At 36.5% G+C, this 13,734-nt stretch overlaps 1 protein-coding gene across 3 annotated transcripts in view; it reads left to right on the forward strand.

Annotated features, from left to right (window-relative positions):
* The window catches only part of LOC149780596 (neuropilin and tolloid-like protein 2), a 34,757-nt gene extending 21,372 nt beyond the window's left edge, over positions 1 to 13,385 (forward strand). For all 3 annotated transcript variants that reach the window (XM_089937710.1, XM_089937712.1, XM_089937711.1), the window contains exons 2-9: positions 436 to 492; positions 1,612 to 1,779; positions 2,662 to 2,916; positions 5,908 to 5,931; positions 6,825 to 6,970; positions 8,179 to 8,410; positions 10,072 to 10,197; positions 11,802 to 13,385. In XM_089937710.1, coding sequence (XP_089793836.1) covers positions 436 to 492; positions 1,612 to 1,779; positions 2,662 to 2,916; positions 5,908 to 5,931; positions 6,825 to 6,970; positions 8,179 to 8,410; positions 10,072 to 10,197; positions 11,802 to 12,625 — 1,832 coding nt within the window. In that variant the 3' untranslated portion in view covers positions 12,626 to 13,385. The remainder of the gene's footprint in view (positions 1 to 435; positions 493 to 1,611; positions 1,780 to 2,661; positions 2,917 to 5,907; positions 5,932 to 6,824; positions 6,971 to 8,178; positions 8,411 to 10,071; positions 10,198 to 11,801) is intronic.
* Positions 13,386 to 13,734: the final 349 nt, after the last annotated feature.

Raw genomic sequence — 13,734 nt, forward strand, 5'->3', positions numbered from 1 at the left:
GACATGCAGGACATACAATAGCATAATATAATATAACACATCTAAGGATATATATATATATATATATATATATATATATATATATATATATATATATATATATATATATATATATATATATATATATATATATATATATATATATATATATATATATGTGTGTGTGTGTGTGTGTGTGTGTGTGTGGATAGTAATGTACGTAAAACTGATTATCTCAGATTTCTTTGAACGACGAAAACATGTTCAGTAAATAAAAGAACATATGGCCACTATATGGTGATTATGGTCATGTTCGAACTCAGATTCATATCAAAACTGTGATGTTTAATTGGTTAAAATCAAAAAGTCGAAAGCGCTGATTAATCAGACGACCGAAGCTCAAGCATGACATATACTGATTTATTTTTTTATATGATTACGTATGTCTACTTTCAGTTCCCACGTTAACAGTCTGGGTTTGGCTTGTTGTAGACGTTGGAAAAGGGGCAAAATGTGAGTAGCCATTTTTATTTTAAAATATTTCTTCATAAAATAAATTGTTACGACTGAATTAGATTTTATCAGCATGTAATTAAAATATAAACAAAGAATGATGTTAAAAATAAAATGAATATAAATTCGCACATAGCTTATGCAGAAACTGTTCTAATTAAGATGACATAGGCTTGCCTGTAGCTTCTCGAGGGTCGATGGTTCTTTCAGGGGGTATAATCACTAGTATTTACAAGACTGTGCAGATTTGTTAATACATTGTCACACCAACACATATTTATGAAGTCTGTAATTATTTTTCACAAAACAAACTTTTAGTAACTTGCATTTGAAAGAAGAATTCCAACCGTGTAAATTTCAGCCAACATAATTAGTAAAACAATTTCGTCATTACCCCAACTTGGTTTCGACCAATCTGTTGTTGTCTCGACATTATCTGCTTTATAAATTGATTACAACAGTATGCATTGCATTGTGTGAAAGTTGTTACGCTTAAAATACTGATTTCGAATGTAATTTGGAAACATTTATCTTGTGAAAAGTAATTATATACTTTTAGAAATATCTACTGGCATTGCCCCTTTGGATGAAACTGAATCGATAAAGCTTCAGTCTTGAAAAGGTCTGTTATCTGTTCATGGACGTGTGGATAGTAAAGTAGTATTACTCGACCCAAACAATATCTACTCGGTCGTGATGAGCCATATATATATATATATATATATATATATATATATATATATATATATATATATATATATATATATATATATATATATATATAGCAGTATGTGATATAATTGCTATTTTCAACATTCGGCTTATTTAATGTGAATTTTGTTCTGATACATTCAGAAGAAGAAAAAAACTTCATCGAGACAAGAACCAGTATCAGGCAACAGCCATATCTGCGCGGTAACTGGTACAGTGCCTCTCTGTTAGATCTGTTTGATATTAGAGAATTTCAGGCAGAACTCCTAAACACCAAATCAATTCTTCTGATTTTGATTCGCCATTGATCTCTTTAGGTACCATCATCCAAACGCCAACATATATGCAATAATATATCCACATAAAATCTCGGAAATTACGTTCACGTGTTTAAGATTCTTTTTTCAGTTACGCATTCAAACCTATTGACTATATCACCACCGCCCATGACGGCAGACTATATAGACCCAAGGTGCTGGAACTTTACATATGGAAATTGGGAAAACATGGAATTTTACAGCCCGAATTATCCCAACGAATACCTCAATGACGTTGAATGTGTTACCTACTTGGAGGGTAAGTTTACATGTTGAATACATTTCCGATATTCTTTGAAATCTCGGATAGCGAACACTACAATCGTCAGCCCGGGGTATTCGAAGATGCGTTTCCGGTGTAGTTTGTTAAAGCTGTGTCATTATAGTAGAGAATTGGCGATGCAGATCTTTGTTATGGAATTTTTATAAACTGAGTGTTTACTGAAGAAAAGGGAAATGAGGCTCGCTTTAATCGGTTCTTTAAATCACCGCCCTGGTTCATGCGCACGTGAAACCACACTCATCAGCCCCTTTCGAAGTAATACCCAGTCCGTATGTCTCCAAGTCGATTGGTCCTCAACAATTCATTTGGAATCGGGCTAGAAATCATTAAAAAAAATTCACCTGATTTTTAGCCTAATAATTGTGTAGGCAAATCACAAAAATCTTCTTTCTAAAAACCATGAAAGGAATGTACGTATTGATAGCATCTTCTGTCCGCATCGTTTGTTTATTTTCTAGATTTTATTTCAGGCAATAGCCTATGCAAATTTATATTGCACCCATTACCTGTAGCTATGTGTACTAGAATACACCACAGACTTTCGACTACGTTGAGGATTTCAGAACCAGATTATAAAATGCAAGGGACACCAAAATAAGGATGGAAGGAAAACACCTGTACTTGCATGCCGTATATACATATATTAGAACATGTATATTGACTTGACGTCTAATTTGTTTATTGGTCTGTGTCAGATTGTATATTTTATAGCACATCATATCCTCTTTGATGCGTTGGTAATTTGGACAACTAAGATTCTTCCTTTTAAAGGGATTTAGTTGTGTTTTAATAACATCAAATAGTAAATAGGTTTCTTCTACGGAAAAGTATACATTCAAAAACACTTTATTTTTACAGCACCACCAGGCTTTAACATCGAGCTCGTGTTTATGGAGAAATTCCAGATTGAACAGTCGGATGGATGCAAATACGATTTTGTAGAATTAAGGGACGGTCCCTTCGGATATTCTAAACCCCTGGCTCGCTACTGTGGTGACGCTTTTCCAGAGGTGATCCAAACAGAAAGCCGCTTCTTGTGGGCACGTTTTAAGACGGATAAGCTCCTTCAGTATGGTGGCTTCAAAGCAGTGTATGAATACAAGGTAGATGGAGGTAAGGTAGAACATACGAATCGCTTCAGACAAATATAATAATGGAATATATTATCCATATAACAGCAGTAGCTGCAGCAGCAATAGTAGTAATACTGCTAGTAGCAGAAACTGCATCAGTACAAGTAGTACCAATAGCAACAACTGTATCAGTATCAGCAGTTGCAGTAATACTAGTACAACAACTGTATCAATGTCAGCATCATTAGCAATATCAATGGCAACAGCTGTAGCGGTATCAATAGCGTATTGAGACTGGTAGCAACAGCTGTAGCAGTGTCAATACGAACAGTAACAGCTGTGGCAGTGTCAACTGTGGTAAGATTTGTGGCAATAGATGTAGCAGTGTCAGCGGCAATTGTAAGACTTGAAGTGACAGTCGTAACAGTAGTATTAATACTAACCATAGTTGTTGTTGTTGTTGTTGTTGTTGTAGGGTTTAACGCCATTTTTCAGTACAAGATAGGCTATACATGGCGGCCAGTATTAGTGGTGGAGGAAGAACCCGGAAAATCCCCGGAAAGAACCACCGACCCTCGAGAAGCTACTGGCAAGCTTTCTCACATACCCACATTGGCCGAATACGAGACTCGAACCCACGCAGACAGAGATGAGATGGCAGTGATACGTAACGGAGAACGCTTTGGACCACTCGGTCACTCCCGGCCCCTACTAACCATAGTAGTAGAAATAGTAGTAGTAACCGTAGTAGAAGTAGTAGTAGTAGTTGCTTAAGAAGTAGCAGAAATAGCAGTAGTAGTAATAACCGTAGTATTAGAAGTAGTATTAGTAATTACAGTAGTAGTAGTAATAACCGTAGTATTAGAAGTAGTATTAGTAATTACAGCAGTAATAGTAATAACCGTAGTATTAGAAGTAGTATTAGTAATTACAGTAGTAGTAGTAATAACCGTAGTATTAGAAGTAGTATTAGTAATTACAGTAGTAGTAGTAATAACCGTAGTATTAGAAGTAGTATTAGTAATTACAGTAGTAGTAGTAATAACCGCAGTAGTAGAAGTAGTATTATTAGTTGTTGTAGACGTAATAGCAATAGTAGTAGTAGTAGTATCCATAGTAGTAGAAGTAGTATTAATGGTTGTAGTAGTAGTGGCAGTAGTAGTAACCGTAGTAGTAGTAGTAGTGATAGTAGTAACTGTAGTAGGAGAAGTAGTATTCGTAGATGTAGTGGTAGTGGTAGTAACTATGTAACCATAGTAATATAAACAGCAGCATTATTAGCAGTAATAGTAATAGTAGTAGTGACAGCAGCAGTAGTAGTTGCTGTTCTTGTAGTGTTAGTAGTAATAGTTGAACATGCAACAATAAATCAACACATAAAGGAGCACAAGAAGAAATAGTAGCAGCGTTAATACGGTACTAGTTTTATTCTAGACGTAATACGGTTAACCCATCTTTGTTGTTCACCTCCATTAAGCAATCACTTGTCTTAAAACATCAGTTTTTATGACAATAATATAAAATACTTTGGGTATGCTATATTGCTGTCAACATATACCTTTTTGAAACGGGGCCATTTTCATCGCTTTGCTTTTACAACAATAGAACTATTAGTGGTAGTTGTTGTTGTTGTACGGGCAGCTGTAAAAGAAATAACAGTAAAGCAATAAAAGAAGTAACAGTTACAGTACTAATGACAACATTTGCAGTGCTAGTGCTACTACTACTACTACTAGTTGTAAGAGTACTAAAAGTTGCAAGAGAATGTAGCAGTAGCTATTGTAATAGCAGTAGTAGTTGCAGTGGCAGCAGCAGTAGTATAGTTTTAATTGTTGTAGTAGTAATTATGGCAGTAGTAGTCAGGGGCATCCGCATAATTATTGGGGGATGTGTAGTTGTCAGCTCTTAAATTTTAAGGATGTTAGCCAAAACATGTTTAGAGGTGAAATATGCGTGTGCCCAAGGTACTAGTAGCTGTTAAGTGGTAGAAGTAGTAGTAGCAGCAGTAGCAGTAGTTTAGTAGCTTTTGTTTTTGTTCATGTAGCTACAGCAATGGTGGTGGTGGTGGTGGAGGCAACAGCTTTATAATTTGTAACTGTTGTGGATGTTGTAAAATGGTATTAATAATGGCAGTAGTGGTACCAACACGTGAGAAAGTCGTGCACTTTGTCTATCGACACATCTTAATTATCGCCATGGTCTTTCGTTTGAACTGTTTTATCTTTAAGTGTTGATTAGTTTAGTTTGGCTTGTGTCTGTCAACATCCAGTGCCCTTACACGTGATTCGATTTTGAAGATGGAGTACAAACTAGCCAGCTCTTGTATGTGAGTGTTAGCAGAACACGCCTGTCATTCAATTACTGAGAAAATTAAATATATTGTCATTATTATATGGTATATTTCCGTCTTGGGAAAGAAAGAAAACTCAGCGAACAGTATATGTTGTAGTGAATCTGTTCAAGATTGGATACAGTATACTTGCAATATAATTGATTTTCATCATAACTGGAAACTTTGTTATAATTTTTCGAAGTTGATGAAGTGATCGTATCCACGAAATTAAATAGTTTCGACTGACATGTTCTTAATTAAGCAGTGACAATATACATGAGGAGAGATATATCTGCGAAATTAGCCGGACACGTTCGACACAGGAAAGTCTGGAAGCCATAGCCCTGATAAAACAAGTTTTGCATACATTTATATTTCCCACCAGATGAATCGACATTTCTCATCAGGAGAACCGGCCTGAACTTTGTTGTCATCGTCTATCCTGAACAGACTATTAGTACAAGTATATTTGGATTTCTGAAGGATGTACAAAATTAAAATATAACTTTGTCATTTATTTTTCAGCAATCGTTCGTGTCAAATTAGAACACGATGATGCAAAATTTGTGACATTTATTTTGTCTTAAAAGCAATATTAGTATAATTTTTATTGACCGTGTATGTACTTCTACATTTCTTGCATTATTTATTTTATTATTATTATTATTATTATTATTATTATTATTATTTTTATTTCAGATTACAGCCATGTGCAAAAACAAGGTATGTAAGAAAAGATCATAAACAAGTGTCTAATCAGAGAGAGAGAGAGACAGACAGACAGACAGACAGACAGACAGAAGGGGGTCATTGCCGAATGAATGTGAGATTTAAAGTAATGAGTTTTCCTTTAGCGATTTTTTTTTTCTCTCGTAAACGTTTAAGTGTAGTATGAACTACTGGCATAATACTGAAAAATGTTTACAAGCTAAATCAGCCACATATAGTTTCCCCAGACAACGTCTCTATATAGATGATCATCGCCATTGACTTTCTAACACCCCCACTACAGTGGAGAAAATAATTTGTATTTGAGATAAATGCGAGATTATATTGAGCGAGAAAAGGCTTCCGATGCTTTCTGGTTCATTTAAATAAGTGTTTCGACCGAGAGAGAGCAAACGGAAGAATGTGCCGAATATTTTCCTGTATAATATGACGTGTATTGCATATGGAACTCATAGATTTTTCCAACAGTTGACTAGAAGAGTACACTAGCTTGTAATGTAATCACTTACGATCGTGACAGATGTGTTCCAAATATATACATACATTGGAGCCATATAATAAGGTATGCAAGGCGAATTGTTAGCCCTTTCCTGTCTTACTCGAGTTAGGCCATGTTGTTAGACCATTTTGTTAGAACATTTTGTTTGGCCATTATACCAAGCCGTTCCAGTAAAGACTCACCATAAAGTACTGAGAACTGGCAAAATGTGCAAGAACAGAGAAAGCTGCAACCATCTGTTTATTTATATACATTCCCGTCCGCCAACCCAAACCGGCCCCCAAAATGAATGCTTATTCAAGTTGAAATTGATCTTAAAAAATAAATCACTTTTAACTGAAAGGTACTGTGTCTATATAAACGTCAAATTCCCTCTTAATCTCCCTAGTGTGCCGGGTCTATTTGGATAAGCCGGCCCCAGATGGAATACTATCTTCCAAGGACGTGCCTCTGGTAGACCCTGACCAGCCGGAGTACCCGCACGCTGACCCCATCGACTGCACGTGGGAGATACACGTCGATAAGGGAAGCAAGGTAGAAAAGCACGAATATCATTATAGGAATAACACACACACACACACACACACACACAGACACACACACACACACACATGAAAAGTTTTGTAAACACAACGGTTTTTCAGTTTTATTTGTTTGTCTTGCATATGTTTTATATTTGCCTTTGAAAAAGACTCATTAAGAGTCGAAAGCGCTCAGGGTAGTTAGATAATCGTTTTGCACTGTTCGTTGTGAGTTTATTGCATTTATCTTAATCAATCCCTGACACACGTGAACGCTTGCTGGATCCAGTGTACTTGAAAGGACTGTTATTCGCCTTATAATTTGTGTTTTATATATATATATATATATATATATATATATATATATATATATATATATATATATATATATATATATATATATATATATATATATATATATAAAGGGGAGCAAACACGTAGTGGTCAGCTGATAAATTTTACGGAAGTAGGCTAAACCAATTTCAAGTGCGCATCCCTCCCCCTTGCCTCTACGTGCCGGCGCTCATGAAAAATTGGTCACGGGGAAACAACTCTTACAAAATTAATTTTAAAAATTGTTTGAGTTATCTCCCCTATACAAGACTTGCATAATTTTATCAACCAAAGTAGATAATACATTTTAGGGCTTGTACATTTAGATGTTGTGGTCTCGCCGAAGTACATAATGCTCTCACGTTCGCCCCATTTTTCTTCGGTCTAACCCAAAATGTCCAAGTTACAAATATGATACTTTCGGCGGCTACTCGAAGTCATAGTACAATGTGTTATGGAGTGAAACGTATAGACCTTGACAATATACTGGAATTTAGTCGTGAGAGAATGAGTTTTTAGCTTCCACTGGCTTTTTTTTAAAAAGTTTTTTTTTTAATGTTCTCTTTTCTTTTCTTTTTTCGTTTCGTTTTTCTTTTTGCATTTTTTAAAATATTTTTTTCAACTATCGCCATGTATTTTTAGATAAACCCATGGGAATGACGTTTTAATCTCCAAATTGAAACTATGGACTGTTAGACTGCATGACGATCAAGTCCAAGGTATTTTATTACTTAAAAAAGCAATACGTTTATAGCGTTCGGAAAATAAAATGTGTAAACATAATTTTTGTAACACTATATACTTATTCTTCAAAATGTTATTCCATTTCTCTGCGCTTTTTCAGATAAAAGGATCAGAATACATCCGATAAATATCTTTTCCTTACAGGTACGAATAAGTGACCTCACTTTGGAGTTTTCCAAGGCCAACGAGTGCGATGTAAACATCGTTGAGATCTACGATGGCACGACAGCCGAGTCACGCCGTGAAGCAGTGTACTGTAAAGGGGCACCAGTGGACGAGTTCGTCTCCAACACAAACCGGGTCTTCATCCGAATCTTGGGCCAACGACTTGCCTGGAAACCAGCTTTGAAGGCAGTCTATACTGTATTTAAAGAAGGTTGGTGGATCTGCTCTTGAAGACTACGACACGCGCGTCGGAACGTATTTTATGTGGGACAGTTCTTTCATGGTTGGGGTGGGAGTTGGGATATGAGGATGGAGAATATGGAAAGAATGAGAAAATGTTATTCTTGGGAGATGACGTTGATTGGTTGAGTTCTTAGCTGTGTATAATGTCAAAATAGTATCAGTTATTTCGTCCACTGATGTTAATTAGCAACACAAAGACAATCAGTCATGGCTGCTTTGGTCGCCATTATTTCACTTTACAAAGGTGATTTTCATCTATGGCGAAAACAAAAAAAAGAAAAGAAAGAAAAAAGAAAAAACAAACAAACAAAAAACATTAATGTGGCAAGATGAAAAAGATATATTGACAAGTAAGTGACGTTAACTGGACAAGGAAATGTCAGTTTTGACATAATTATTTGTGACCAAAATATTAGCAAAACAATGTGTTTGTCCAAACTTCAGACTGAGCATTTGCAGAAAAACCAGTGGCAATTTGTGATTGTTTACTGGTTGAGGAATACTATACATTTGATGCATGCAATTTCAGATTGTTAAATACAAGAAAGTTCAAGGTATGTGCCTCGCATATCCTCAAAATCTACAGCACAAAGTAATCCGTTAAGGAAAGACACGTTAACATTTTATCATAATGCGATATTTCATACCATAACATGAGTCACCGTTTGCAAATTGGAATTGGGTTGTTTAGATTTCAATGGCTGAACATTAGCATAAGATTTTGTTTCATAACCACTGAAACTAGTGAGTGAACTATGGAACATGAAGTATAAACAAATTTAACATTCGTTTAAGGGAGCTTGATAAGAGAACTGGAGAGGTGATACGAGCCGGTAACAAAATAAATAACAGAAAAATAATCTTCATTTGATTCGTGAACCCGCTGGTTTTGTTGTTAGTCTTTTCTTTAATTTTTAATTTTATTTATTATTGATCTATCGAAAAAAAGGACGGCCCCTTTATAGTTAGTTATAAATAATTAGATAAAACGTAACTTTATAAAACTCGCTGTTTTCTTGGAACTTCGTTTATATTTACTGCGTATAAATTTTCTAAGGAAGGTTTTGAAGTGATCGTACTCAGTTGTTTAAATGTGTATGTAATTAACAAAGAAGTCATACTGTCGAGAGAGTGATATCTATTTGCATGGGATTGAAGCACAAATTAAGAAATTTTCAACGTCTAGGTGCACGTTGCTGTGGCCTTTCACACGACACATGTGACGCTTGCTTGGACCGCACCGGTGGCCTAGTGGTTAGAGCGTAGGCCTCGGATGTAGGAGGTCGCGGTTTCGAACCCCGTGTCATATCAAAGACTTATTTTAAAAAATTGTACTAGCAGCTGTCTCACTAGGCTGTCAGTATTATGAGTTTAGTGCTAGGACTGGTCGGCCTAGTGGCAAAATTAACATTATGATACGTGTCTGCGGCATGATGCGCCAGTGCTAGACATTACTATAAACTGCCACACTGCAGACATCGTAGCGATATGACTGAAGAAATTTTAAAGTTACGTTACAACTCCAAATCACACACACATACATTCGCTGCTGATTTGACCAAAATTTTTTGTATGCATCTAGTTAAGAGGACATGTATTTATTCCATCGTTTAACATCGTCTTTTCCAGGACCAGAATGTAATGTTCAAGACTTTGCCTGCGATGGTAAATGTATAAGCAAATCGCTTGTGTGCAATGGACGCAAAAATTGCCCCGGTGGAACCGATGAAGAAAACTGTAATATTTTTACAGAAGGTTAGAATTTTCTGGATTAGTTTTATAATCTGGTTTCCATTTAAATGTTGGCCAAGGAGAAAGCTGCATCATTTTTGGCAAAGATATTGAAAATACTATAGTTCATAATGAAGTTGATATAAAATTTGTTTAGAAATTTTTTCAGATTTAATGAAATTTAAACGAGGACCAAAAACATGCAAAGTTAATATCACTTGAATCTGTCTGTCAGTGATAGGTAAAGAATGTATTTTAGACATTTAAATTGCTTTGACCTTGAGTCCGACCAGCAGATTAGGTCGGAGTGCGATTAGGTATTGTTTTACATACACGAAAGGCGCGGTTAAACTGCTCAAGCAGCGATAAGTTGTAATTCTGCAAACACCATTCGATGGTTGCTGGATGCTAATCAACACAGCAAATCGATCATTAGCCCATCTGTCTGAAAATATACATCAATAATCGATCTTTTCTCGAGATTTAATTAGTGATATTCAAATTTGATTTATATGTGAATTAAATTAATGAATGCTTATTCGGGGCTGGGGATGACGTAGGGTGTGTTTGATTAAGCGGAACGACGCTGCAAAGGGAAAGAAGGCGGTTTTATTGTACATTTACCCAGATTTTCCTATCAAGATGAACTTCTTTTTATAAATTCTAATTCGTAAGTTATACCTGCATTTGATGCTACCGATCGGTATAATTACTTTTCAAGTTTTACATCTGATAGTTTGCCGCATTCAAGAAATTTCTAAAGTTCAAACTATAGCAGGTGCCTAGTCCAAGACAAACAAGTGGGAGAATTCAAAAGGCCTGGTTTATAAGGTTTTACACGTTAGTTATGGCAAAGAATGCAATGCCTGGAAAGGGCTGGAGAGCAGGCAATACACATCCATCATGGGTGACTCGACAAAGTTTCTGTCCAATATTCACGAACGTCTTTGATAGAATAGAACCCTTATAAATACCGGTTCCTAAAAAAATCGGACATACTGCCTAATAATAGCTAAAACTAGAACTAAAACTCGGCGTGGGTGGGGGAGGGTCCCACACATATTATTTTTTATTTCTGCCCAGTGTTCACTTTTGGGATGTACTTATGATCCCAATCATGGCTTCTTTTTTCTCAAGTTCTGCAGTAGATCTTTGTAGGTGTGAGTGTATACAGCGGCAGTTTGAGGACAATGGGGTAACAAAATCTAATTTATATATCACTGAAGAAATTCTGTGAAATATTCATATAAATATACAGGCTTGTTTTCAAAACAAAATTTATTTTTAAATAATTAAACTTTAATCTATTTTAAACAAACTTCAAAATTTTCGACGTACATGCCCTTTCGCACCTCGCTAAGGCCGCTACTGGTTTGACAGACAAAAGTTCAGTGTTACATACGTATATAACAAGTATTGTCATGCTTTTGGCACCATTTGCGAATCGGTTGTTCCAACTCACTTTAAGCGTCTGCAATCGGTGGTCCATTTCCACATGCCGACACACAGAGATACATTTCCATGATAGTTAATTTCTCCCGCTTCACTGGTCTCGTCGTTCCTAATGTTTACACTTATAACTTCGTTTGTATTTATAACACAAAACGACTTTATTATTTGTTTTGCAGCTGCCTCCGAGAGTTCTGACTCGATGCCTATACACGTCATCATTCTTGCTGCAGTTGGCGGTGTTTTGCTGACGTCAGTCATCATCGGGGTGTGCATCACGTGCAGATACAAGAGACTAGAAAGGCGTAAAAGAAAGGAAATGTTGCGCCAGCAAGAACAGCAGAAGAAAAACACGCTAGAAATGGCGGTTCTGAACAGCGGAAATTCTAAAAACGTGTATGCGCAGGCACAAAAGAGTAGTCAAGGTTACTATCATTCACTACCGCGACCAAGTGGCCAAGCCACCCTGATGCAACACAGAAACAGCTTTTCTAAGCCTCCATCTGAGGGCGACTACGGGGACCATCTCTCAGATTCCAGCACTTTCAAGAAGTTTTTACAACTTGAGCATACCATGGACGATGAAGCTGTCCGAAGCCCCTCCCCCTCCCCGTATGGACAAGGACCGGTTTTCACAACCATAGTGGAGCACCATCCCTGTCCCCCTGGCATGACCCAGGAACATCAGTACTGGGGAGGGTACGGGCATCCAGGGCAGCATGGCGACAACCTCGCCTCCCCAACTTTAGCCGAAAATTTATCGAAATTAGCCCACTATAACACACTACATTCCCAGACCGCTCCAAATGTTACGGGTGGAATGACCATGGAATTTAAATATGACCCTAGTCCTAATAGCTATCCATCATCTAAATTTAGAATCAAAGCAGATGGAAGTTATGGGTGGGGAGATACTCCCAAATTTGGAAAATCATTACTGTACAAAAATATTGATGCTGACGCAGCTCCAGATATAACCAGAGAAATCGAAACACCAACATAGGGAACGAGCAGTAACCAATTTATGTGCTTCTTTGATAAAAGTACATCAAAGGTTGATTGTATATCCTCCTGCATAACGGGTCCCCAACCCCTAATAGACCAGGTCCAGCTTTCGTAAAATATTTCAACTGGGAGTAAAACCTCAGCTAAACGATTAGCATGCTGATTATTTATACTGTTATGTGAGATAACTGCACTAAGCATATGTTTCGAAAATGATGGGTGTTTTTGTGGATGGCCTAGCATTCAGATTCTCGTTTTCAATCTGACTTTATAATAATAAAATGTACAGAAGAACACATTTTTAAGCTGAGTACATACTCAAGTTGAAAAATGTAATGAAAGCGGGACCAGATCTGCCATCACTGATGTTATGACAAATGAGTATGCACTGTTCGTTGTATCATTACAAGCGATCAGCGAAGACGCTAGCCTGACGGCGCATTATACAAGGGCAGATCTAAGTCGACGCTGAATGGGTCAGCATACACGGATAAAGGAGGTATGCGCGATGGCGAGATTGGACGGAGTGGTACGAGACAGTTATATAATAGTGTACAGTTTTCATACATATATATATTATTCTTCATTTACCATTGTTAAAGTCATTCATCATACACACATACATTTATACATACATACATACATACATACATATATGTATTCTCATCGATATTGTCATTATATTGGTAACAATAATGGTGTAACAATTTATTTAGATAACTCGCTGAAAGAGAACAAATAAATCAATGTCAGTTTTCTATTGTCTTAGTTTGTGTTTACTTGGTAGGGAATGAATCTGGTGAAATACAGGCCAAAATTAATGAGATGAAAAATAAGGGAATTAGTTTTGATTTTAAGAGAAAGAGTTAACCCGCCCCCGTCCACCAAACCCAACCCTAAGATCCACACCCCTACAATCTTATGGCAACGACATTATTAGATTTTAAAACGTTTGTAAAAGTCGGAGGGTGATAAATGATCTCTCTCTCTCGATCTCTCTTTCTCTCTCAGAAAGAAAATAAACATAGACGTGTGTACCTAACTATCCAGCTGTCAACATACATACATACATACATACATACATACATACATACATACATACATGTG

Source organism: Sinohyriopsis cumingii, chromosome 16 (assembly GCF_028554795.1).
Source record: "Sinohyriopsis cumingii isolate HCF-2022 chromosome 16, ASM2855479v2, whole genome shotgun sequence".
NCBI lineage: Eukaryota > Metazoa > Mollusca > Bivalvia > Unionida > Unionidae > Sinohyriopsis > Sinohyriopsis cumingii.